We start from the raw sequence: 27463 nt of genomic DNA, 5'->3' as shown, positions 1-27463 counted from the left end.
TATTCCAAGAAAAAGCAGCAGGGTAAAATATGTTTATGATTTAATTTTTAAATCATGAATGCAAATGAATTGTTTAAATTAGACAGCATTTTAAAGCATACTGAGGCCATTTCATCAAGAAATAGGCTTAGGGTCAGAGCAGGACTGTCTTTTCCAGTGACAATTTAGACTGAGGGCAGTTTAAAATGGTTGTAAATTCACACCCTGAGCATGCAGCAGCTGAGCACCCCGAACCCCCAGCTCTACACGAGTTATAGACAGGCTCAGGACAGGCTTTGAGCACCAGGGCTGGGAAAGGAAACTCACCTGGAGCACCTGCAGAGCGATTTTGGGTTTGAAGCTTGCAGAGGGGAAAGGCAAACCCTCAGGAGCACAGATGTTCCTTCCAAGAGCTTAGAGGCTGGGGCAGAACTCAGCACAGCTATCCTGAAATCCCCAAAATCCCCCAGATGCTGGTGGTGGGTATCAAATGCAGAGCCAAGCCTACCTGATCAGCTGGGCATTGTCGTGGGCTTTCCGAGGGAGGAGCTTGAGCTTTCTCCAGTCCAGGAACTCGTGCAGGCTGGTGAAAGGGTCCTGGGAGATGGAGCACTTGTCCATGTCATTCCACACCTCCACTCCCACCAGGGCCACTCGGATGTTTAGGGGCCTGTAGAACTAAGGAGAAGAGAAAAGTAGGAAATATGTGTCTAAAAAATATTGCAGACTAGAATATTTCAACAAAAACCTAATAGTGAGCCTTTCTTGTGGAGGTTAAAACAGTTTCTTCTTCAGGGCAAAACACCTGACAGGACTCAGACAAAATATTTCCAAGACTCCCAGAAAACAAGTTCTGACCCAACCCAATACCCATAAGGCATTCAAAGAGATCCAGGGATTTCCTGCTTCTCCCTGAACTCCCTGCCCATGTCCTTCAGCTCTGAAGGAACCCCAGGCCATGGCAGATGAGTGTCCCAGGGCTGCCCCACCCTGGATTGCACAGATCCCATTCCACAGGCAGAGGAACTGTGCTGTGGATCACAGTAACAGCTGAAAACCAGCCAGGCTCACCAAGCCTTGCACAGAGCAGATAAAACCCAGTAATTTTATCCATTCCCCCACCAGCAAATGCCATTTGGCCTCAAGGGGGGAGCCAGAGCAAGATCAGCAGAGCCATGGCAACAGTTCCAATGTGAGAGTAATGTAAGGAAGGAGTCAGGGATTGATCAAGTCCAGATTTGCCTGACAGGCTGACAAAACACCCAGTAGATCTTTGTCTTGTTTCTATGCATTCCAGTCATTTGTAGAACACCAGCGTTTGCTGAGCATAAATTAAGCATGAAACAAAAAATAGATTACAATATGCAAAATTAATTTTGAGCAGGTAACATGGAAACACCTGTCCTCTGGCAATAAGTCAGCAAGACAATTATGGATGAGGTGGAGGTGTCTTCAGCAGCTTGTTTTTAATCAGGAATGCTTCTCCTTGAGCTACTGCCCTTGAAGTATCACTTGATAAATTCTCAGATAAATTAAGACACTCTTCAGTTATAATTTCACTACTAGAGTCCTAATATTTTCTGGCCATTCAGCCTAACAAAAATAAACTCTAATTTGTTCAAAAACCACTCTAGAGGATTCTTAGCCTTTATTGTTTCCTGTCAAGGAATTATTTCAAGACCTAAAAAATCCAGTGTATATCCCTTTCTTACTGCTTCCACTCAGCCATCAAATCTTCTTCCTTATTTTTAATTCTGCCATCTTCCTTGGATTACACATCTTATTAACTGTGTTTTCATGGGACTTTGTTGGCCTTACAACTGGACCTTCCCTTGTTGCTACAAATGACTTTGTTCTCCAAATTTCTCTTAAAAATAATCCTCTTTTTTTTTCTATAGGCTGTTCTCTAGGTGATTATCCCCACCCTCTTCCCTGGTGAATAAAATCCTAGGGCTAAATTGGGCTTTTTCTTGGGAATAGATCTTTACATCCCATATGCAGCAGAGCAGAGCTCATGGTTTTGTGTATCAAAAGGCAAATGAAAGGTTTAAATTTGCTTTTCCAGGAGCTTTGCTCTGAAATACTGGAGTACCAGCAAAGCTGCAGGGTTAGCTCCTTCAGCATCCTACAGAACGTGTGGGAAGGTTGGGAAAAGGGAAACAATCCTTGTGTTCTTACCTTATCCACGTAGTTTGCAATTTCTATCAGCCTCTGCTTAATTTTATCCACATCTTTGCCTTGTCTCTGAAACTTGGAATGTAAAGGATCAATGGACCAGCAGCACAAATGTCACAGAGTTTCCCCCCACAAGAGCCAGCACATCAGGGATCTTTGGGAATTAGGGGGCAGCCAAAATCCACCAGCAGACTCCTGCTGGATCCACAGTCTGCCCCAAAAGAAACCCAGACTGTGGGACAGGATTTTGGTTGTCGTGAAAAGATTTTAAAATCTCCAAGTGTTACGTAGGGGTCTTTTCAGGACTGATGTTTTGGGAAATAGTTCTTCTCTTAGCAAAGAGTGATTGCAGTTCTCTGAGTAGCAGTGTTCAAGGAGACCAGAAAAAAATTTTAAAAGGCAGCAAAATAATTCAAGCCAGGATTCAGATCTTTGCCATTCAGCTCCCTGGAACATTTTTACAGCCAGTGCTGGTACTTTGAAGCTCCCTTTGCAACACCTCAGGAAGGCAGTCGTGCTCCATGGAATGTGATGGCCAAGCACTGCTCCAGAAACCCTGACAGCCCCACTGAGGGCACTGGGAATGGCAGTGAGGACTTAACTTGCTCAAGGAATGAATATTTATTTGCCTCTTCTTCCATACTGACACGGTTATTTCAGAGTCAAACTCCTTCTGAGGTATTGTAAGGAATTTCACACCTGAGTATCACTGCTGTCCTATCTTAATAACTCCTTCCTTGCTCAGCCCTAATTAGGCAGGATGGTTTACCTCAGAAAACATCATATTATTGTCATCATATTGTCTGAAGCACCTTGTTTGCAGCACCATGGTAACCGAGCTGAGCTGCCCCTTTGCTGCTCACATAAGTTTTTATTTTGCAGTTCCTTACCTCGCGATTATCCGCCACAATAACGAGCTCCACGTACTTCGTTGTCTTCAGAGTCTCCCTCTTGTACTGTCAAAAAACCATGAGAGTCTTATTTTGTTTTCAGCCCTGATACAACAAAGTGCTTGCAAGAGGAAATACACAGTGTCTCAGGTTTCCTACATTTTACTACGATTTCACTACACACAGATTTGTAGTGCCTTCCTCCTCCTCATGGAAGTTTTCCTTACAAAACCTCTCAGGGTTTGATCACAGAAAGCAGGAGATTGGTGTAAAGTCTCTCTCAACCTTTCAGCTTTCTGCAGTTGAAACATTTGAGTTATCTTTCCTCACAGGAGAATATCCCCTCCAGCAGAAAGACCTCTGCTATTTCCAGGGCACTTTTAAAGGAGAGATGAGGTAACTTCTAACAAACATTTCACACGATAGACAAACTGGTTACTAAGAAAAATGAGAGAGAAAGGGATATTGAGTGAAGCAGAGAAGAGGTCAAGCAGTCAACTGATAAATTATGTAGGAAGAAAAACCCAAAAATAAAAAAAAGCAGAACCAACTGTTGGTGTCTGGGGAAGCAAATTAATACTTGAAAAATGGAAGGCACACATTTAATTCTGTATCTGCAAATTCATATAAAATGCAGGTCTAAAAGAATCACAACGCTTTACTGAAAAAACAAAATCAGTGAAGAAATGATTTTGTAACAGTACAAACCATGTCACAGCTCCTTTGTTACCCTAAATTTCAGTGACCTATTAGTGCCTGTAGAAGTTCTGTGATTTACAGCAGCAGCAGCAGCATCTATCCTATCATTCCTTCCTTGTGTCTGGACCAGGACATTTAGGGAAAAGAGGTCTCAGCAGAGTATCTGATCTTCCTGCCAGAACTTAGAAGGCTTAAACAGATGTCTGACCTACAACTGACCATGATGTCTTGAGCTGCAGCAAAGCTCTTTAACCTAAAACATGACTAAAGCTTTCCAAGGAAAACTGCTCCAAGGCAAACTGAGAGATCCCCTAAGCACAGCCAGAGCTGGACAACTCCTTCCAGACAGATTTCACAAGGTTTTCTTCACATTATCAAACTGTTCCTCTTCACTCTCTGCAGATTGATGATTTGATGTTTTGCAAGAATTAGAGGAAAAGTGAGCGATGCAATCTTTAGTATCTGACTTTCAACCTAATATTTAATAGTGCTGCAAACTCCAATAAGTTGAAAAAAAAAGTTTAATTTGGACCATATTTATGGATGGAGAGAGGAGTAAAAGCTGCTGTTAATGAATTAAACATCAAGGATGCAAACACTTGACAGGATTACACTTTTTAGGGGCTCTGGCAAATGAGCTGAGGTAGATTCTTTTAAAACTTCTGGCACTGGGGTGTGATGCCACTCAGACACCAGTGAGGTGCCACAAAAGGTAAATGGCCATGTGGCTGCTGTTTGTGATGGAATTGATCTCTCAGACACTGAAACTCTCCCATCCTGAAATTTATGATGAGGTCCTAAAGAGATGCATCTCCAAGGAGCCTCTCATCCTCCTCCGAGAGAAGAAGAAAAGATGATACAGGAAAATCTGAGTTCAAAGGAGCAAGGAGAGCTCTGTTACATCAGTCAATTTAAAACATTTCCCTCTCACCAAGAGTAAAACTGTTTGGACTGGAGTGAGCTGCAGAGAAATTGGCTAGCAGGCATAAAAATCACATCAGCCTCTGGTGACTGACTTGCATAACAAATCTGTTCCTGAGATTTGCCCAAAGGCTATGTGAACTCCTAGGATACAATATTTATTTATGAAATATACCTAATTATGGCTTCTTTCAGCTTGCTCTCTGCAGCCAGCTGCATCACTGCACAGCCCCTTTGCTGGGTTAATCCTTCAGAACTGAAATGAGGAGCCAATGACACAGCCATGAGAGCTGGGGGACAATGGGCTTTGTTCCTCTGACCATGGTCTCTCTCCTCTGCTTCTTCCCCACCTGATCCCATCCCAAACCTGCTGCCCCACCCCTTCCTCAGCCTTCCCTGCCTGGCAATTGGCATGGCTTGGGTGGACACTGCAGTGGTGCAGCCTCTCTTTCCTCATGATCTAAAAAATCCCCTGCCTGCTCCTGGTCACCACCATCACCAAAATGGCTTTTTTTCCTTGTGGCTACAGAGAAAATTCCCTACTGCAGGGAGTGTCCTACACATCAGACATTCTGCAGGGTCCTGTCTCAATGGAGCTCAGCTGGAAAATGCTCCTTGGTGCAATTTGAGGGTCCAGTGAGTCAGGAAATGACCCAGCACTCACAGAGACCCCGCTCCAGCAGGGCACGGGCTGTCAGTGGCAGCCTCTGCATCTCCTGCTCTGCTCCACTGCAGCTCCTCTTTGGGTCTGGGGAGCTGAGGCTGCTGCTTGTGCCATCCTTCACCTGTGCTTGCATCTAACCAAAGCCCTTGGTGATGCACTGATCTCACTTTTCAGCTCTGCTCAATAAGAATTTCGTGTAGGTGGTTGAGTGGAGAGTCAGCAGATAAAACCACACAAAAATCTTCCCCCAGACCTGTCAAGAAACCAAATATTTTAATCATCCCCATGAACCTTAGACCAGATTTCTGCTTAATTCTGTCACCCAGTGTGACTTGGAGCAGCTTTATGTCTCCCCACTTTGCAGGTCATCTTTATTTGATGTGCCCACTGACAGACTGCTTAGTGACAACACTGAAATATGAAAACTCACTGCACACATGACATTTGACAGCTTTCAAAATTCCTACATTAGAAGTTTAACCAACTTACTCATTAAATATATTGTACCTATCCATATGATGTGACTGCTGACAGGTTTTATAATTATGTCCAGTGAACCACAGCAAAAATATTTTTCAGATATTTAAAGTGAAATTTGAGATGTAGTTGAAGCCAGCAGCAAAATGGAAGAACCATAAGGGTAATAATAAAATGGCTTTGGTTGTGTCAGTTTGCTACATGCACACATTTTACTTCTGCTTTACACTGACTACTTCAGTGGAATTCAAAGTCACAGAGAATTTGGGGAAAACTTAATAAAGTTGTATTTCCAATGTTTTCTACCCACACACATGCTTTTAGAAATACACTTAATTCTTATGATGTTACATGCAAAGGCTAATGCTCTGGATGCAATATTCCTAAAAATGTAAAATAAATTAATTCCATTGCATAATTCTATCTAGAGATGTCACTTAGGTTGCTTTCCTTAACAATGGACCTGAGGCAAAGCCTGAGTCATACATGCAAGTACAAATCCCCATATGTGACATTCAATAAATGCTGATGGCAGATTTGTATCATTCTATAATTCCTAACCCAGCCTTTTCTACAACCCTTGTCCAATATGCAGAGGAATTTGTTACAGCATTTCCTCTTCCTAGTTTTTGGCTCATTTAATTTTCTAATTTCCATTAGCTAGATGAATCTCACATGAAGTACATTTCTGCCAACATCACAGCAACTCCAATAATACAGCTGTAAAATAATATGCTGAGAATTTGTTTTGTCTGCATAAGAGACTTTGCTACTAAAATACAGAGGTTCCAAACCTGGTATTAGCAAAGTATCCCAGCTATCATGTTCTCTTTCATCTTGGGAGGGCAAGAACTTTTCCAGACATCGCTCAGTATTCTCAGGGAGCCTCAAATTCTGGTTCTAACCATACAAGAACCAGAATATACAACCATAATATGAACCCATAAACTTTTCTGTGTTGAAAAGGAAGTGAAAAGCAAGCTATGCATGGAGAGTCCAGGAAAAGTAATAAAGCTTTAACAAATAACTTCATCTGCACTTCAGCAGACGGCACCGAGGGAAGGCGGTGGTGTGGGTTAAGGTTTTGCTCAGTGGAGACCCTTGTGGTGGGCAGCAATATGGAAATGCTGCCAAGCAGACACAGAAAAGCACATGAGCCACCTACCCTGGCAGCTGGAGGATGCTGTGATGTGGCAGTGGCAGCAGCCCCCATGGCAGGGATGTGCAGCTGGTGGCCACAGGAGCCCGGGGCTGCTCTCAGGTTCTCCGCTCGGTAGATCTTGTGTTCCCTTGTAGCACCTTCCAATGGCTCCAGAATGTAGCTTTTGTTTCCAAACACAATAATTCCCCTGGGACACAGGAGAGCAGAGTGAGACACGTGGTTTTCAGGAGCTTGTCTACACCAGAGTTACACCAAGTTTAATAATGATGGAGTATGAGAAAGCAAAACACTGATTTACAGTGTCACAGGCGAGCGGAGCAGGAAACATCAAAGCTGTACATTTGTCATTGCAGCACACACTATACTTTAAAAGAACCAATGGCTCACAGAAATCTGTCTCTTCTGAAGTGCTGCACTGCAGAGCAAAATGATATTTGTGCTTTATTTGTTTTCCATTCTCCCAGTGATGCATTGCCGATGCCGCCGGAGCCGCGGCAAACGAAAGAAAAAGAGAAAGACTTTGGGAAGGAGGTACAGTGGGAAAACATCCATTCCAGTCTGCAGCTCCATTAGAGCTGCTAAAGCAAACCCTGCCAGATCAAAGAGGCCTCGTGGTGTCAGCATGGATTATTAAATATTGCACAGCAGGGCAGCAGAGGGGAGCTCAGACACGGGAGGAGTGCGTTCCTGTTTCGCTCATTTTACTGCCCAAAAGAATAATTTCAACAGCAATGCCACCTGCCCCCTGAGGAACTCACAGATCTGGCACTGAAAGCTCTCTTGCTGAGCTCTTTAAGCTACAGCCTGTAAGAGGAAAGGAAGAGGGTCCTTGTGCTGGGTCCTGCCCAGATGCCACAGCAAAGCAATGGTGACAAAAGGGTGAATATGTGACAGGCTGGGAGAGCTGGGGGGGCTCACCTGGACAGGAGAAGGCTCCAGGGAGAGCTCAGAGCCCCTGCCAGGGCCTAAAGGGGCTCCAGGAGAGCTGGAGAGGGACTTGGGACAAGGAATGGAGCAACTTTATTATCTTAGTACCTTTTTGGAGTTTTAGAAGTGTCTGCCCCTTTTATTTCTGTCTCTGCTGTGATAAAGGTAAAATACAACAGCCATTGTGAGGCCAGTGTTACTGTACAATTTTCCAGAAAGTTACAAAAAAGAAGGATAAAATAGGAGAAAAAGGACCCAAAAGCAGGTTAATGATACTATGAAGATCGATTTAAAAGTAAAATGATAATTATTTGGAAAAGGTACCTTAGTTATCCTATTATTAGGAAGATATGATGAAGAAACTCAAAGTCTTTGGTCTGCTAACAAATGAACTGAAGTATTAATTCCAAGCTGGCTGCACAGTTTTGCTTCAGAGCACCACTAACACCAAGCCAACAGACATTTTCCTGGGGACTGGAACAGCTAAAAGTCCAAGAGAAAAAAGCAGCCTGGAAAGGCAGGATATCAAAATCTGTCCAACAGCAATCCCAGGAGCCTGTTTTACTGCCCTGAACCAAGGCTCAGGGTCTGATAATTCATCTGCAGCTCCCTCAGCCCCCTTGGCAGAGCAGGTGAGACACGTCCAGGCATCCCCCAGCAGCTGGGAGTGATGGGTCAGGGCTGGGAGGGCTGGGCTGATTTATCCCAGCCAGGATCCCAAGAGCCCTCCTGACATATGGGACACCTCGGGCAGGTCACCCCCTGATTTCAGTAACCTCAGGCTCTGAATTGCTGTCAGGGCTGCCTCACTCCTTGGAGGATTGGGGAAATGGGGACAAAATATTCACTTTACTCCAAAAACCAGCAGCCCTGTAATCAGCACAATCAAATAAGGGTTGTTGTCTTGGCCTTGTGCAATTAATCATTTAATTTTGGAGGCAGGAGTCCATTAGTCACTGTTTGAAATGGGCCAGCCTGACCAGCTCCCTGTGCTGACAGCTCAGAAACAACAGAAAAGCATGCAGGGGTTTATTTTTAATGCTAAATTTGCCCTTCTTAGAATGTTCACTTTCAAAATTAGAAGCTTGATCAATTTTCTTTAATTACTTACACTACAAAGGGAGAGATCTAGTTGTATCCTAAGTTGAGTTCTCTCAATTAAATTTTTTTAAAAAATATTTTAAAGTGAGCATCTTGTTTTCAGGAGTTCATATCCAAAATGTGCCACATCAATGCCACATTGCCAATGTATCCCTCATGTGCCCAACCTCTGTCTAAAAGAACCAAATGACCATTTCTTTAAAAAGACCTACATAACCATTTCTTTACCCCTCATGTACCCAACCTCTGTCTAAAAGAACCAAATGACCATTTCTTTAAAAAGACCTACATAACCATTTCTTTACCCCTCTTTTCCTTTAGCTGCTGAGGGCATGGACAAGTGATCAGATCCCAGAATGATTAATCTGGGTTTTTCCTGAGCACACCATCTGATTCCCATCTCAAGGGAAGCAGGGGCTTTTAAGGACCAGTTTCCCTTTGCCTATGGAGAAATCCCAGGAGAAGGAAAATCTGCAGATTTGGCAGAAAGAAAACCAGACTTTTCATTTAAAGCACACTTATCCCTTGAGTGCTGCCTACAGGATATCAGCACTTGGCTTGTGACCATCTGTAATAAGATAATGAATATCAAATATGAATTTTCTTGGCCAGCTCTCCGGTTTTGACTAATTTTCTTTTCCTACAATTGCATTTTTCCCCCATCGTGCAGTGCCAAGCACAGCACCTTAAAAATGTAACGAGTCAAGAGTTATGGTTCCTTTCTTTTTTATTTTTTGTGTGTGTGAACAATACCCACCAGTCATTCAGAGGCAAATAAAATAAATCTCTAGCTACTGGTTCCTTCCACTCTCCTCAGGTGTCTCCAAGAGGCTTCTGTTACTCCTCCAGCATTTCTGTGTCTCCCCCTGCAGCTGGGATCTCCCACACTCCTGAGTCAGCCCATGTTCCCACAAACTTTTCTATTTTTCAGCAGCCATTAATGCTAAACAATCTTGAGTTTTCCACTGATTAATAAAGTATTAATGTGGCAAATGGCACATTAAACTACAGATCCCCAGTCAAACATTGCACAGAGAATCCCAAAGAGATTTCAGCAAGTCCTTAAGACCAGTCTGTGGGATTTCTATCAGACAAAGGACTACTAGAATTCCCAGGATTATAAACGTTGGAGGGGGAAAAAAAGCAATATGAACTATTCAAATTTTAGTGTCAGGTGTCTAATTCTGGGTTTTCCTCAGTCCCAAACCTTCAGATGCTGGGATGTCAGACAGATTTACAAAAGAGGCAGGCAGGAAAGCCAAGAGACAACCCCAACCTACCTGAAATTCTCCCCCTGTCTCCTCCATCCCTGGTAGCAGAGAGGGAGGGAAAATATCCATCCCAAGGGCACGTCCAGACAGCAGCTCCCAGGCTCCAGGCCAACTGGAAGCAGCTCCAGTGTGGTCCTGAGCCTGGCCTAAATTTGACTCCAGCTCTGCACAGGGTTTGGTCCCTGCTCATGCCTGGGGCCAGCAGCAGCCCAAGCACCTCCAGATCCCTGCTGAGCCCCTGGAGATGGGAAACCCACGGGGCTCTGCCTCCTGTCCTCCCCTCTGAGCCCTGGGGACACCTGGGAATGTCTGTGTGAGATGGGAGAGCTCTCCCTGCCTCAAACAGAAATTAAAACTCACACAATTCCACATTGCCAGGAGTCTCTCAATCAGGGAAAGGCAATTTCATGGAATAATTCCACTTTTTAAACTGTCGATAAAATCAAATAGAATTTTTTTTTTTCCCCTCTTAAAAAGGAAAACCAAAACAAAACCTAAAGCGAGGCCAGTCGTATTTCATAAATCAACAGGCTTTAGGAAATCTCAAAATATAAATGGGATTTTTCTTTTCCAACTTGTCAGCAGAAGCAAAGGTCCTGCCAACATAAACCATCAACACATACTTGTCTGAGAAATTGTGATGCTGAAGCAAAACTTGGCTGGGACAGCACTATATGAAACTATTATATATTATTCTGCTGCACTATACAGGGGAAATTAAGTAAATTGATAAACCTGAGATCTGTGAGTGCAATTAAACATTTGGTTTTAATGAAGCTCAAAGTTATTTCTCAACAATAAAAATAAAAAGCTCTATTTCCACTGGCAGAGGAATGTAGATGTCCTGAGTTGGTGAGAAATTAGTTAGAGGGCAGTTCCTGCTCACACACTGAATATTCATTTAAAGTCTGTGCCTGCCCACAGACACTGCAGGGCTCCTGTGCCACCTGAAAACCTCCAGGTCCCTCATTCCACAATCAATGTCACAGCTCCCCAGGGACAGGGGCTGATCCCACAGCTCTTCCCTGGATTTCAAGGAGTTTTGGGTGAAAAGGTTCCAGAATTGGAGCCCTGTGAGCCCAGAGTGCAGGGCTGCTCAACAGGGGTGATCAGTGCACTCAGAGGGCATTTTTATTTATTTTTATTGTACATTCTGCATTCCCAGGGCTCTGCATAACAAATTCCCAGGCAAGTAAGCAGGCAAACAAACAAAAGGGAAAGAAAAATGAGGTGGTGAATGAGGGCTTCACTTTTAGGCTGTTTTAATAAGTTGCAGATGGATACTGTGGGGATAAATGAGCAGGATGATCTATTGACTGTTTTCCTAATAGAGCTGATATTTAGATATTTTTCAAATGGTTTGGTCATTCTTTAGCTTTAAGAGACTGGGAAATGCAGAGAACAGGAGTCTGAAAGCAGATGTGCTCCTGTCTCTGCCTCTGGTCACCTCTTTTTGCAACAACTCCTCACCTCTAAAACAGAGAAAATTTTAGTATCCACAGAAAAAAAAAAATCATCTATTGATGAAGAGCACAATAGGAAAGAAAAACAATCCCATTATCCTAGTACACTGCACAGGAGGATTCTATTAAAATAACAAATCTGACCCAAATCAGCCAAGGGCAGCCTCTCCAAGGGGGTGGAAGCAGTAGCACCACTGGTTCTGCATCTCACAGGAGTGGTGGAGGTGTTCCCACACAGACACACCATCACTCACAGAGCTCCCACTCCAGCCAGTGCCTTTCATGGACCTGAAAATATATTCTCTAAAATAGAATTATGGCCAGAGCCTCCTGCAGCACACACTTCATCCTTTCTCAGTGCAGGACAGATCTGTCCAGGGTGGGTGCAGATCGAGCTGCAGCTCTGATTCCTGGAATTCCAGCAAGGAGTTACTGGGATAGGGGGAGAGAAAATGAGATTTAATGTCCAGCATTTGGGCTGCAAGGAACAGGAATTGTGTTGTCAGAGAAAGGGTCACATGTGGGGGTGGGGAAAGAGAAAGGGAAGAAGGAAATTTCAAGGAAAGGAAATTTAATGGAAAGGAAATTTCAGGGGAAGGGGAAGGGGAGGGAAGGGGAAGGGGAAGGAGAAAGGGAAGGGAAGGGAAGGGAAGGGAAGGGAAGGGAAGGGAAGGGAAGGGAAGGGAAGGGAAGGGAAGGGAAGGGAAGGGAAGGGAAGGAAAATGAAGAAGGAAAGATGCATTAGCATGGGTACCAATTTAGTGAGCACATTTTACAGCACCCTGCAGCAAACAGAGAGACAGGACAAGAAGATTCCAACTTGCATATCCCACTAAATGCCAGCAGCAGAGTGGATGGAGAAGGAGCTCAAACACCTGGGTAGGGATCATCCCTCATCCCTGTCCTGGCAGTGATCCCTGTGCACACCATGGTCCAAGGCTGGACATGATGCTCATCTCAGAGCACAGAGGTGACCCTGAGCCAGGAGCTGCTCCCCTGGAACAGGCAGCCACGAAACAGAAGCCATGAAACCCCAGAAAGTGAATGGTTTTTAATGCTGAGCTCAAAATCCTCCAGGAGTTTCCTGGTCAGATAAATTAGAAACCATGCAGGATGTTTATATGAACTAAAAGCTCTGCAGAAAGTAGGGAGGAAAAGCTCACATCCAAACCAGTGCTTTTCTCAATGGGGATTTTCTCCTAACTTAAATTTTGGATGAAATCTCTTCTTCTGTGGGGGAATGCTGCTTGAGGAGTCGTGAGGAATTTACATTTCTTTTTCTCACTGGTTTCCTACTTCCATTCCTTTCTCAACAGTTGATGTCTGGAGTGTCACATTTAAATCCCCTCTTCAGCTGACTGTGTCTGGGCTGCAGTGAGTTCAGCCAGACCATTTGAAAAATGGTATTGGCAGCCTTGGGTACCATAACTCTGTAATCCCAGTAAAAATGAGCATCAATTCCATCCTGGGGCCTTCTGCCCATCCCTGTCCCTGTGGACACTGCATCTTTCAGCTGCTGATGAGGCTGGACAAAGAGTGAACACCTTCTGTTTGTGTGACTGGCTTAATCACCTAACAACTGGGTAAAACATCTGAGGATATTCAAGTGCATTTTGGGGTTTCAGAAGGAAAAGGCTTCCTGGGAGATTTCTGTCCTTAGGCTCCCAAGGAATTTTTGGGAGCACCTCTCAAGCTCCCCCCATCTAAGAGGTCACTGCAGATGCTTCTGGAGCTGCACATTTCCATGGCAGAGTCCCCTGGCAGCCCCTGGCCCAGGGAGGTTTGTGCCCTTCTCCAGGCTGCAGTTCTGGGTGGATTCAGCACTCCCAGGGAAAGTAATCAGGGAAAAATCATTCAAGTCTGAACAAATTTATCACAGAAGATGTGAGCGGTGGCCAGAGGCCAAAATTATTTGCTAAAAACTTGAAGGGCCTCCAAGCTGGATAAACAGAAGGGTATTTCCTGAGGACAGGAAGGAAATGGCTCAGCTCTGTCATACCTTCACCTTCCCACAAGCTCTGACAGTCTAACTGGCTTCTGATCCTGATGGACCCAGAAATCCTGATTAGCCATTGTTCCCATTCCGTGCACTCAGCATTTCCTGAGCCCTCTCTGCCATTCAGCTCCTCCTCCTCAGAGGAGCCAGCAGGATACAGATTAAGGCATGATTATATTCTCCTCTAACCTGCATTTTAGGCAGCTCTCAGTGCCAATCCCACTATTTCTGCCATTGTGCTCCTACGTGAGGTGAGGAGTTATGTGAATGTTATGTGAGGATGGAACAGAGCTGAGCAATGTGTGCTTGAGAGCTGAGCCTCCTCCTCTCTCCTCTTCATCTCTCACCCCTCTGCCTGCCTGAGAAACCTAAACCAGACTAACCTTAGTATTCAGATTTCACACAATTGTTCTTCATCACAGAACAATCATGAAGTGTTCAGGAGCTAAAACCACATCTCAACTGCTCAGCCACGTGGAGGGAAGACCTTGGTGGCTGGGGGAGGTCAGGGCAAGGCTCCTCCAGCTCTGCTAGCAGCTCCTCTCTGGCCTTGGCCATCAGCAGCAGCTCAGGGGTGAGAGGTAAGAACAGAACAAGCAGCCCCAGCTCTGAGAGCAGCAGTGCCAGGGTCATTTCAGGGTTTTACAGCCCTGCAGAGGCTCCCTGAGCTCCCCTTCCCAAACTGTCACATCCTCTTGGAATCCATTGACACTGTCACTGATCCACTGACACCCTCCTGTGACAGCTCCAGCTTTGTTATGTGAATAAAAAAAGTACTTTCCTTTGCTCTCAAGTCTCCTAATTTTGAGGTTATGAAGAATATTCAGTGATTGTCCCCTCTCCAGTGTGACATTCACCCTTGTTTCATCATGCTCCTTTTCTCCGTCATCGCCTTTCAAAAGTGACAAATCCTGGTCTATTTTCTCTCCTTGGATAAAAGCTGCTCCACACCTTTGATCAAAATTTTTGCCCTTCTCTGTACCTTTTCTGGATATATTGCTTCTTCCTCTTCTGAGATGGAGCAGGGGAGGGGGAAACAAGAACTGCATGCAGAACTCAGGATGTGAGCGCTCTGTGGATTTATAAAGTGGTAATGAGGGTTCTTGTTTTATCCTCTATTTCTGTCTCAGTAATTCCTATGATCCCTTTTGCTTCTCTGACTGCTGCTGAGCACTCAGCCTTCAGAGCACACTGAAAGGTGGGACCTATTCTTTATGAGTAGTTTCATATCTTTTAATGAACTCTGCTGGTCTGGGAGAAAATGCACAGTCCCCACCTATCCACACCTGGAACAATGCCCAGGGTGCCTGTCTGGTGGGAGGGGGAAGATACTGGTTTCTCCAGGATTTCAGAGGGCTGACAGCATGCACTTCCTCTCATTACATTATTACATTATTTTTCAGGCACTTGAACCCCAGCTCCACGCAGCAGCTGTGTGAGGTAGGTAAGAATCATTAAATGGATTTCACAGATGGAGAAACTGAGACAGAGAGATTTGTCTGATTCACTTAGAAACTGTCACAAAGCCAGGAACAGACCCTGAAAACGAGACCTGGCCTCCCTTCCAACAGCTGCTGCAAGTGAAAGGGCTGCTCCAGGGACTGTCCCCACCTGGGGCTCCATGGCCACACAGAGCCTCATGTCTCTGCTCCTGCAGCTTGGAGTCTTTGTCATGCTCTGGAAAAACAAGAGTCCCTGCTCCAGCCAGCTGGTGGCAAGTACATTATCCTATCCTATCCTATCCTATCCTGTCCTGTCCTGTCCTGTCCTGTCCTATCCTATCCTATCCTATCCTATCCTATCCCATCCCATCCCATCCCATCCAGATCTATTCTTTCAAGCCAGCAAAGCTGCCAGCAAAGAAAGCCAAGAAGTTCTCCTGGACTGTGCTTTTTTTGCAGCAGCCAGGGACAGTGGAAGGTGTCCCTGCCCATGGCAGGGGTGGGACTGGATGAGCTTTCAGGTCCCTTCAACCCAAACCATTCTGTGCTTCTGTGATCAAGCACTGGCAATATGTGGGAGTTATTCTGTCTGGGAATTGTTGCTGTTGGTTGTTTGTTGGAATCCTGGATGCTGAGAATGTTAAACTTTCTGTACTGAAAGGTACAGACCCGTAAAAGAATACTACAATTGACCTGAGGCTGTGGAGAAGGCTTCAAAAATTGATTGATAACACTAAGATTACAAGTGTGTGGTTGGTTAGAAGTATATAATATCACAAGGTAGAAAACTTTGAGTTTGGGGTTTTAGAATATAGAAATAAATATGAAACAAGATTGAGGTTTTAGGGCAGAAGCAGGTTGTTCTTCTTCACCTTCTTCTTCCTAAGTTTGGGTAGTGTTTTGTAATTGCACAGAAAAGTCCACGTTACAGGTTTCAAGAGATCAGTTATTGAGTTAAAAAAGAAAATAATCTAAGTATCATCTCTTAATTGAATAGTCTAGTCTTAAAAGACCTTATTACAAAAGATAGTTGGCCATTTTGTGCCTTACTAATAACAGGCTACCAAAGTCACAGCTGTGAGGCCGTTTCACAAATAGGAAATAACAAACACCTGAGTCCAAACATGAACTACTGTCTCAAGTGCCTTCAATCCAGACCCAGAGAAACCCCCAGTTGTTGGGCTGTGAAACAGGTTTGGTGGAGTGAATCAACAGGCACAGAACTCCTATCACAGACTGTTCTCACCCATGGACACTCTGTTTATCAATCCCAGCAGTGAAGCGGGCACAGAAACTGAGATTTCTCCTCGTCTGATCTCCTACTAGAACAAAACATGCACTGCAAAGGAAATTTCTGCAGTTTTGTACTGAAAAAGGTGCTGCAGAGAAGGAGCCCAATCCTGTCAGCTTGCACTTTGGGCACTTGTCTGCAACAGTGCCAGGAAAATGTCCCTGCCAGCATCTGCTGTCTTGACATGTCTGAACCACCTGAAGCTGGGAAAGGACTCTGGGAGCTCCACAATTGCAAAGAGAGCACTTTGGAGAAGAAAGAAAAGACTTCTAATGTGCATTTTCTCTTGAGAGTGATTAATTTCCAGGTAGCTCTGGAACAAGGACATCAATGGAGACCCTGTCCCACGAGGTACAAATTTTCCCTGTGGAGCTTGCAGCATTGTGATCCTTTAACTAAAATACTGAGAGTTCTGCATTAGATTTTTATAAACAGTTTTAAATTCTGGATATGTTTTACAGTAAGAATGACAGATAAATTCTGACTGTTCAGGCAAGGGGTTTATTAAACTTTTGGAAGATGCTGGATCCATAGTGAAGCACCCATAAAGCCCCTCTGTGTGTGAATGAGTCAAAGGAATCCCATCCACTACAGCAAATGGGTCATTCCCAGAGGGAGAGGGGTGCTGGGATCAAACTCTGCTCTCTCTGCTGCTGTCTGTCCCAGAGCTCCCTTACAGAAGCCTTGACAATGCCACTACTGCACAAAATGCAAAATCAAGGGGAAAAGATTCCAGCTACTTCTTCTGTTTGTAGATAAATTAAACCCAGAAAAGGCTGAGACAGCTGGAAATCTGACAGGAAAACTGGGTTTTCCAGGGAGAACCTAGAGCCAATTTACAGTTAATTACTGTGATTTGGAACAGCTCTGTGAGTAAATACCAGTCTCTGATTGTCCAAGTAAGAAAGATAATTGTTTCCTGAACTGTGTCTGTTGTGAACGTGAAATTTTGTCAGCCCATTCCTTTGTCAGACTGGAAGAGGTTTGATTTTCAGCAATAGGAATCTGCTACTCTGCTGTTAACAAGCAGCTAAAATCCGAAAGCTGAGCATCCTACCTGCCATAAACACAATTACTGAGCTCCACAGCCATGCATGTTCTCTGTATCACAAAACCTTTGATTTCTAAAGCCACCTCTCCTAGTGCTGAGGCTGCTGGACAATGAGTGATTCCACAGCTGGCAGCTGAAACAATTGTGAGGACAAAGAGGCCTGGAAAGGCACCAGGCACTGCCAGTATGAAAATGTGCCAAGGAACGGGCACAGAGAGGGATGGGCAGCAGGAGACAAGGGATGGCTCTTGGAAAACCCCCCAAAACTGTGTTACCTGTTCTTTGTTTTTTTCTCCTCAATGCAACCAGAGGGAAAATTATTTGTGGGGATTCATCCAACATTTGAAAAAGAGATGGAATCATGGAATTATTTCTGTTGGAGAAGCCCTCTAAGATGACTGAGTCCAACCATTCCCAGCACTGCCAAGGCCAGCACTGCCCCGTGTCCCCAAGTGCCACCTCTGCTTGGATTTTAAATCCCTCCAGGGATGGGGACTCCAGCACTGCCCTGGGCAGCTGTGCCAGGCCTGGACAAACTTTCCATGAGGAAATTGTTCCCAAATATCCACCCTGAGGTCGTTCCCTCTCCTCCTGCCCCTGTTCCCTGGGAGCAGAGCCCAAGGGTCCTGAGCAGAGCCACAAGGTCCCCCCTGATCCCCCTCTGCTCCAGGCTGAGCCTCTCCCCAGCTCCCTCAGCCCCTCCTGGGGCTCCAGCCCCTTCCCCAATACTGGATCATGCATTAAAAGCCAAACCCAGCTCTCAGGAGCTCCAACTCTGCTGAAATCTGGGCTCACCTGAGTCCTGAGCAGGTGCTGAGGCTGACGGAGGAGCCGGGGAAGCCCTGGACGTGGCCATGGTAAAAGCAGTGACCCTGTGCAGGAGGAGAAAACATTTCACTGGTCACAAATCCTCTTTGCTCCTGGGTTTCCAGCCCTTTTATTTCAAGGTGATTATCACTTTCAGGCCACAGCATTCAGAATCTCACTGGCAGCACCTTTCCTGTCCCGCCAAATATTCTCTGTGCTTAACAGACCAAAGAGTCCTAAATAAAAACCTTGAGTGCTCCTAAAGCTCAAAAAGTTATAGGAGGTTTTTTGTTTGGTTCTGTATTCTTATTTTGTGAAGGATCAATAATGTTAGATTTGTACGACTGACCCCCTTTTTCTGTCTTATGTATTTAAAGCCACAATAATTAAACATTTGATAATATTTTATATTATTCTAATAGCTTTATATTATTTATATTATTTTAATATTTTAATATTATTTTAATATTTTATAAAATAATCAGATTAACAAATCAGCTGCTGCATTTTACTCCTTTCTATATAGACTCCTATTTTTATTTAAGGGCATTTAAATCTGTGTATCCCTATAGGAGGCAGGTATGTGAAAAGAGAAACATAACAAAGCCAATCCCAACCCTAGAACCTGAAATAAAAAACCACAAAGCAAATGAGAAGGAAGGGAAACAGGTGGGAAATGAAATTTTTTATTGAAATACCCAACCAAGTAGCTGCATGTTATTAAAAACAACCAAGAATAAAGGGGGGGCTTCTATTTTGGGAGACAACAGTCCAATTTCATTTTGTACCTTGGTTATTATATTTCTTTAATAATCCACTGCTTGCAAAAGGCACCCACAACAGAGGGTTTCTAAGCTCATCCACATATCTGTCTGGAATCAAGGCTAATTCTATTGTTGACTAAAGGTTATATTGCATTCTCAATACCACCTGGAAAGTGAGAACTCTGCTGTGCAAGGTTCCCATCTGATTAGTGCAGAGGGAAGTTATCAGTGCTGCAGCACTCCAGTCATCTCCCTGTGCCTCTCATGGCTTGGTTCATTATTGCATTAATTAACCTTTCCAGGCTGGGGCATGGTTTTCACTCACAGCAGGTTTCTAAAAAGCACCTTGATTTTGGTGAAGAAAGCAACAGTCTGGGCAAGATGGAATGATTCAGACAGGAATTTTCTGTAAATAAGTTTGTGCCAGAGAAAATGTTTGTTTGATTTCCAGCACGAGCAAGTGAACACTGAGCAGCCAGCTCTGACTTTGTAAATACAAATCTCAGTAGCTTTTCTCAGTGGAAGAAATGACAGAAACAGGGTGAGAGTGTTTTACTCTTGGGTATTTTTATCATCAATCCTCATAAAGAGTCAGTAACACATTAGCAAAGATAAAGCCATAATAGAAGGGAGTCACAGATTGAATTTTTTGGGGTGATCACTTCAGTCACAATTGCTATGGATGTCAAGCTTTCCGTGTGGGTGCACTATTTCACTTTATTTCAGTGTTACCAGTTCCATGCATCCATGATAGAAGAACAATCAACACTCCTCCCACTCAAGCACTGAATTTCTTATATGCTAAAAGCAAAAATGAAATAGGTTTATTCTCATTGCTTAAAGCAAACATGAGGTGAAGTTCAGAGCTCCTGAGAAAGAAATCTTTGGGTTTGAGCATCGCCAGAGCTGAGGCCAGTGAAATGGGGAGGGGAGCCAATATCTCACCCTGCACAGCTGCTGCTGTGGTCCAGCTGTCTTTATCTAAGAGTGAATTATGGCAAAGGGCCTGATTTCTTTCCCTCTCCACATACAACTTGTCATTTTATTAACTCTCAGCTCCTGGTTGTGGCCCATTTCACAATTTCTCTGAGATCCAGCAATGTGATGCCAAAGTTCAATATCGAAAATGTAAACTTATCAGAGCATGGCCTGCAACAGGACTGGGAGAAAATTGATTTCTAGCTCAGTAATTCCACTGAATTGCAGGACTTTTTTCTGCTATCAAATCTTTTTATTCCTGCAAACTAGTATATAAAATGGGCGACCCCTTAAAAACAAATAATTACCAAAGGCTGATCCATCATACTTAAAACAGTACTCTATACTTGCTTGAGATCATTTAATAAATAGCAGGTTTTGACAATTTTCCAGGTGCTATAAATTGAAAAATAACCTAGACACTGACTTGTGTGCTAGAGAACTGCCCAAGAGACAGCTCCACAAACCTGCCTTGACCTCCAGGCAGAATTTGACTAAGCAACTTTTCAATGGAAAATCGGATTTGGTTTCAACTCCAGACTGTATTGATGTCCTCAGTGAAGAAGAGATATAAAAATAAAATCACAGTCTTGTCTTTTCTCAACTGTATTGCAGCATTTAATGAAAAATGAATGCACTGAGCTCTCTTTTTTAGGCAGCAAAATGCACTGTCATTACTAATCATGACTTACTTTGCCATTTTGCAAACAGATATTGTATTTCAGCAAGGAAAACCTGTCATTAGCTGTACACATACTCCTGTTAACTCAGGTAAATCTCTGAAAGACTCATGTGTTTCATTTATTTCCTTTTACTTCCTTCAGGACTCTGTGCAGCCTTCCTGCTCCCAAAACAAATGACTATTTTCTCCTGAGCTGATTTGGAAGGAGATATGAGCACCCAGCAAAATGAAAGCCCTGAAAGCTTTCGAAATGATTGCTTTACTTGGGGTGTCTGCAGCTATAATGAAGATGCTTCTTCAGAAGTAAGATGTTATGCAGAGAAATAATTCCTTCCCCTGATCCCAGCAAAGCCTGTTATGGATGGGAACACAAAGCATGGTGTCTCTGCTGACAGTGTCAGTGAGTAAATACCATAACAGAGAAAATACTTTATGGGACTTAGGCAGATAAAAGATAAGCTTTGTAATTAAAATGGCTTGCTGCATTATTTCTAATTAAGGCATTCATGCTGTCAGAGGACAAAATACATTCCTGCCTTAAGGGGTTATTATTTGTAAAAAGCAGTTTTAAATGCTTCTTTTAACAAGCCATATTTTGTATAGATCCATTTTTATACATGCACATAAATATACACATCCATACACACAAATACAAGTATAAAGTACGTCCACAACACATTTATGGCCTGGATTAAAAAAACAAAACCCAACCAACATCCTCCCCATGACCTCCCCAGTGAGGAAAGACACCCAAGCCTTCCAATCTCTGACATGAACTTTACACTCTGGAAATCAGATATTTAGGGGTTTTTTCCCCAAACAGAAATAGGCCTTTTCTCCATAACTGATCTGCCATAATTACCACATTTTAATGGTGGAAATTCTATTTCCAAGAAGCTGAAAAAAACCTCACAAATGTTAAAAGCCACGTGGTTCACCCCAGAGCTCGCCTTCAAAGGCTGCCTCTAAAAATTCATGTGTAGGATCAGAGCAGTCACAAAGACACTGAAGGCAACAGTAAAAAAAACCCAAAACAAAAAAAGCCACATGTTGAGCTGTTTCATGCCAGGGCTCAGATCCTGGCAGAGGATATTTTGGATTTGAAGGATGAATTGCCCAGGACAGCCCAGCCTTACCGTGAGATTGCGTGTGAGAACCACGTCAGTGCCATCCTGCAGGTAATGGGTCTCTGTGAATCCTCTGGCCAGCAGGCCCCTGCAAAAAACAGAGCACAGGGAACATTGAGGCCACCTCACCTTGAATTTTATCCTTCAGTGGTTCTGTTTGAGATAAGGATCAAAGGCAGGCATTAAGGATTCAATGGCTCCGGGGAATAAGGGAAAATGGAACTCCAAATATTGAAGCTGCAGGACACGAACACTTCCTGTGGTAATTGTGAATAGACTACAAGTTTCCAGACTGTTTTCTTTTCCAAATGAGGACTCTGTGCCAGCACATTTCAGTGCTGAATCTTCCATGTAGTTTTCAACACATTTTAGGTTAAATCTAGGGAGATCTGGGGTTTAGAGTACTGTTAAGTAATGGTGGTTTGTAGAAAAGGATAATGTTTTCCCTGTGTTCCTTATTTTTCATCTAATCTGTTGTATTCATCAGCAAGTGACCACCCAAAGACAAATTTAGCACTTGGTGAGTGAAACAAACTCCTCCTATTGACACTCCAGGGAAACACTGCATGAACAGCACAGAATTTACAGCACTGGATTTACCCTGCTCATCTGAAGGGATATTCACAAATGGAAATATAACGATTCCACAGGAGGCTGTGCAAGATCATGTGTGGGACGAGGCAGTTTGTTCCCATTCTCTCCACACTTCCCCTCCTGCCTTTGGCAAGGAGATAAAAACTTTGGACTTGCAATTGTCATTTTCCAGGAACCTCCAGGGAGGGGCATGTGTGTGACAACCACAGAAACTTCACTTTTTGTAGGGAACTCATCTCAGGCATCTGCCTCTTTAAAAAAGAAAAAAAAAAAGGTGTTGCTATTGATCTGTTTTCAACTCCTTATCTAAAGAGCATTTCTGACAGCCAGAAGGAGGAACACTCATTCACATTTACTCCTAACGCAGGTCTTGAGTTGTGCTCCTCATCACAAACACCCTTGAGTTTTGACAAAATTTCTGGTGAGCTGCAAAAGCACAATACAGAAGGAGCCAAGAGATAAACGCCACCATCACCTTCAGAAAACTGGAGAGTGCAGAATATTGAAAATCCCTGGCTCTGTGTTTCACAATGTTCATTCTGTTCCACTTCTAAGAGGTGTTTCTCCCTTGGGTTCTTCATTTGAACAAACCAGGCACTTTCTTTTATTTAAAGCTGGTTAATGCTGCATCTTTGCAAATATTGTGGTGGGAACCATTACACAGTTGGGGTACATACTTCTTGTGTTTGTATAAACATTATAACTGGAGCATAAACACACATTTAATTTTCATTACTGATTAATTTGCAGCACATTAATATCCAGTGGCTCCATCAGGATCTGGTTGTGCTAGGAGCTCTACAAACACTTACTGTGGAGAAAAACCAGCTTTAAAAGAAAAAGAAAGCCCAGCCTCTATCTTGAGGTGGGAAAAAAAAAGAATTAAACAAGACCAAAAACAAGAAAAAAAGGAAAAAAAGAAAATATGGAAGTGGCAAGGCAAAAAAATGAAGCCCCAACACATTATAGTGAGCACTCAAGCAGAGATTCTCACATTTAACTTTTAAATTTTTCAGCTTGTGGGAAATATTACCATATTAATTAATAGATATGGGATGTTAAAACACTGCAGCATTTGGTGGGTTTGTAGGAACTGGATCTCAGGCAAGCACCACACCCACAGCAGGATTTGGGTGCCCAACCAAACACCTCGTGTTGATTTAGATGCACAATAATAAATCCCACCAAGCAGCTCCACAGGGACACCCGTGGGGCCTCCAAGGACACTTGGCTGCAGTGGTGACCTCACCTCTTGTGCCTGCAGCCCCCACAAACCCTGCCAGGAGCACAGGGGGCTGTACCAACACTCATGGAGTGGTTTGGGTCGGAAGAGACCTTTGAGATGTGCCAGTGCCACCCCTGCCATGGGCAGGGACACCTTCCCCTGTGCCAGGCTGCTCCATCCAACATCCCCTGGGCACTGCCAGGGATGCAGGGGCAGCCCCAGCTGCTCTGGGCACCTGTGCCAGGGCTGCCCACCCTGCCAGGGAACAATTCCTGCCCAAAATCCCATCCAAATCCACCCAGTGTCAGTTGGGAGCCACTCCCCTTGTCCTGTCACCACACACTCTTGCAAAAAGTCCCTCTCTGTTTCCTACTGTCTCATTATGACAAAGAGCAGCTGCTTTCATAATTATCATTATTTATCTAACACTGCTCACTTCTGCACTTGGCAGGCATTAATTGCCTTTGTAAAGGCAAGATCCTGTTGCTGAAGCCAACAGAGTTTCACTGTGCAGCTTTTGGAAATGGGATTCCATCCAGGACAGGGGAGTGAGTTTCATTTAATGGGACAAAAGTACAGGTACAGGTAACAGATGTAGCAGAAGGGCAAAGTGATTGAGCAACTTGCTTTGTGCTCTGCTGTTTCCAAGGTGTTTGACAGCAATGATGATAAAGGTGACCTTTCTGCTGCTGTTCATTCTGCTCTGAGGCACAGATTTAGAAAATACTTCATAGATCCATAGGTTTGAACACCAGAAGGGATTTGTGATCACCAGCCTGCCCTGCCCCATTACAGGGGTCATCTGACCTAAATTTATCTTCTGCTACAATGACAGGGAAGGAACCAGATCCAGTTTCCCACTGTAAAGAGCCCTTGCCTTCATCTCCCATGAAGATGAAGCTATCACAAACCTGGCAGGATTTTAACCAAGCCCAACCTAAACCCACTGCACTTTGTATCTGTATTAACTGTGCCAACATTCAGTTCCCAGCCACTGGATTGGATCTCATTCCTCACATCAGAGCTTTATTTTTGTTTCAGTCCTCCATGGACAGTTCTTCCCACTAAAGTGAGGAAATGTAGCAGGTAAACAAATTCCTGGTGTCAGCAATGTCCCTGTCAGGATGAAAGTTTGATATAGACCCTGAAAATACTGGCTGAAAGGAAGAATTCCAAGTGTGAGCTGTAAAACACTGGTGAGAGCACCAATATGATGGAATCCCACTGTTGGGACTGACCCAAGGGAAGCAAAGGAATGTCCCAGTGTGGGACACAGAGCTGGGGCTGCCCCTGGATCCCTGGCAGTGCCCAAGGCCAGGCTGGACACTGGGGCTGGGAGCACCTGGGACAGGGGGAGGTGTTCCTGCCCATGGCACTGGATGGGATTTAAGGCCCCTCCCAACCCAAACCATTCTGTGATTCCAGGCTATCAAACCACGGAAATTTCACAAGGCACTGGGAAAAGAGGAGAACTTTGCAGGGTTCTGCACCAGCCCTCCTTCAGTTGGTACCTCAGACATCAGGGCTGGGACACCTGCTCTGCTGGCCCTGCCCTGTGTGCCAGCCTGAGGCTGAGCAGGGAAAGGCTTTCCCCACAGCCACAGGGGGAGCACCTCTGAGAGGCTGCCACGGAGTCCAAGAGCTCCTGGCAGAGGAAGGAGCTTTTATCCCCACTTGCAAAATGTCCAATATCCTAAAATCTGCATAGCTGGGTGTGTAGGGTTGTCACGGACATATTTTATGAAAAATCCTTTTGCTAGGATTTTTTCTCCTGAGAAGCTGAGAAGCCTCAGGGGAAAAGAAAAACAAGAATTATCTGCTGCTGTGGAATGCATCAGGTGCATCTTTGATTGGTCTCATGTGGTTGTTTCTAATTAATGGCCAATCACAGTCCAGCTGTCTTGGACTCTCTGGTCAGTCACAAGATTTTATTATCATTCCATTCCATTCCTTTTTATTCCTTTCAAGCCTCCTGATGAAATCCTTTCTTCTATGCTTTTAGTATAGTCTTAATATATAATTTTCTTTTAATATAATATATTATTATGTCATAAAATATTATAAATATTATAAATATAATATTATATAAAATATTTAATAATTTTTAATTTTAAAATTTATAATAATTAATTAATATTTATAATAATTTTAAAAATGTAAACATTTTTATCATAATTGTAAATATAATATAAATTATATAAATAATGAAATTATTATTATATCATAAAATAATAAATCAGCCTTCTGAAACATGGAGTCAAGATTCTCATCTCTTCCCTTGTCCTGGGACCCCTGTGAACACCACCACACTGGGTTGGTACCCAGGGACAGCAAGGCATTTCTTGACAGGTTATGAAAATTAACTGTTACAAGCACTCAAATTCCACTACTGAGTGTGCACCACTTCACTTTCCAATTATGGCAATAATGTTCAACACAGCAAACAATCAATCCAGCATATGTATCTATCAGGTAATTTAATTACCCTCCCACCCCCCAAAGATATGCAATACAATGGATTGATTTACATTTCTGGTTTTGACCCAGAGTAAAGGAGATTAATAGAGGAAAGTAAATTAATTTAGATGGCAAGCTACTTAACCTAATTGGATCAATGTAATTCTGAAAGAGCAGGGATCAAAATAACATTAATATATCATAGAGCAATTCATCACCATGTCTGGAGTTTCAAATGTTGCCAGCTACAATGCTCAGCAGTACCAGATGATTATCAATACTTTGCCCTGCATGAAAGACAGAAACAAATGCTCTGAAGAACTGCATCAGCTGCTTGATGTGATTTATAAAAATCAGCTGGAACAACATCACAACTTTCTCACTGATGCCTCAAAGATGCAGAGTGCAATTCTTGAGCACAATCACTCACACACTTGGTCACTGTGTTTATCAGCACAGTGATTTTTCCACACTTCACAGAATCACAGGGTGCTTTGGGAAGGAAGGGACTGTAAAGCCCATCCAGTTCCACCCCCTGCCATGGGCACAGACACCTTCCACCCGACCAGGCTGTTCAGGATCAAATTTCCCAGAGCCAAATGAACAAGTAGAAGCTTCCATGGCCCAGAAAGATAAATTTTATGCCTCCTGATCTCTGACAGACACAGCACAGGCTCCCTCATCCTCTGTAAATCAGCAGAAAGCTTCCATGTCAGACTTGCTGAAACATTTTCAGGTGTCAAGCAAGCAACCTAAGCCTCAGAGAACATGATGAATTTCATTTAAACTTCTCATCCTCACCTTCCTGGCCCCCCACAAGGTGAAATCTGAGGTGGTTTGTTTGGGGAGGGGAAAAGTGTCCTGGTACAAGCACATCAGATTTTTTCCCCTCAATCCATTTAATGACAGGAGTGGTAATTTAACACACTGCCTCTCACTTGCAAATGGGAAAATCAGTCTCTGCTCTCCAGGCACCGATATATTATTTCAAAAGGTTATAATGATATTTCATCACCCAGGGAAAGTCAGACAGACAGTCACAGGAGTCAGAGATGGAAAAAACCCAGTGGATCATAGCAAGTGTGCCATGGATCAAACCAGGCTCTGCCCCATGGAGCTGCAAACATCAGGAGCAGTTCTGATCCCACCACCTTCCAGGGGAGGTCACTTTGCATTCCAACAGGTGTTACTGTCATGATGCATTTCCCAAAATCCAGCCTTTCTAGTGCTTCCCAGCCCACTTCTTTCACCAGCTGAGACAAGTGCTTTCCTTCTTGGTAGATCTGTCATTTACACAGTGATGTAAATGCAGATTATTAT

General features: G+C 43.7%; 1 protein-coding gene across 2 annotated transcripts in view; it reads right to left on the bottom strand.

The window, feature by feature from the left end:
* Window positions 1-27463, bottom strand: part of ADAM12 (ADAM metallopeptidase domain 12) — a 185053-nt gene that overhangs the window by 58636 nt on the left and 98954 nt on the right. Inside the window, exons 4-9 of one of the 2 annotated variants that reach the window (XM_077182778.1) lie at window positions 21877-21955; window positions 18305-18381; window positions 6971-7154; window positions 3045-3110; window positions 2158-2229; window positions 488-657 (exon numbers count right to left, since the gene is read on the bottom strand). In XM_077182778.1, coding sequence (XP_077038893.1) covers window positions 488-657; window positions 2158-2229; window positions 3045-3110; window positions 6971-7154; window positions 18305-18381; window positions 21877-21955 — 648 coding nt within the window. The remainder of the gene's footprint in view (window positions 1-487; window positions 658-2157; window positions 2230-3044; window positions 3111-6970; window positions 7155-18304; window positions 18382-21876; window positions 21956-27463) is intronic. The other variant, XM_077182779.1, reaches the window with a different exon arrangement.

The sequence above is a fragment of the Agelaius phoeniceus genome, chromosome 9 (assembly GCF_051311805.1).
Source record: "Agelaius phoeniceus isolate bAgePho1 chromosome 9, bAgePho1.hap1, whole genome shotgun sequence".
Lineage (NCBI taxonomy): Eukaryota > Metazoa > Chordata > Aves > Passeriformes > Icteridae > Agelaius > Agelaius phoeniceus.
Note: the sequence above shows the minus strand (reverse complement) of the source record. Positions and strands in the feature narration are given on the sequence as shown.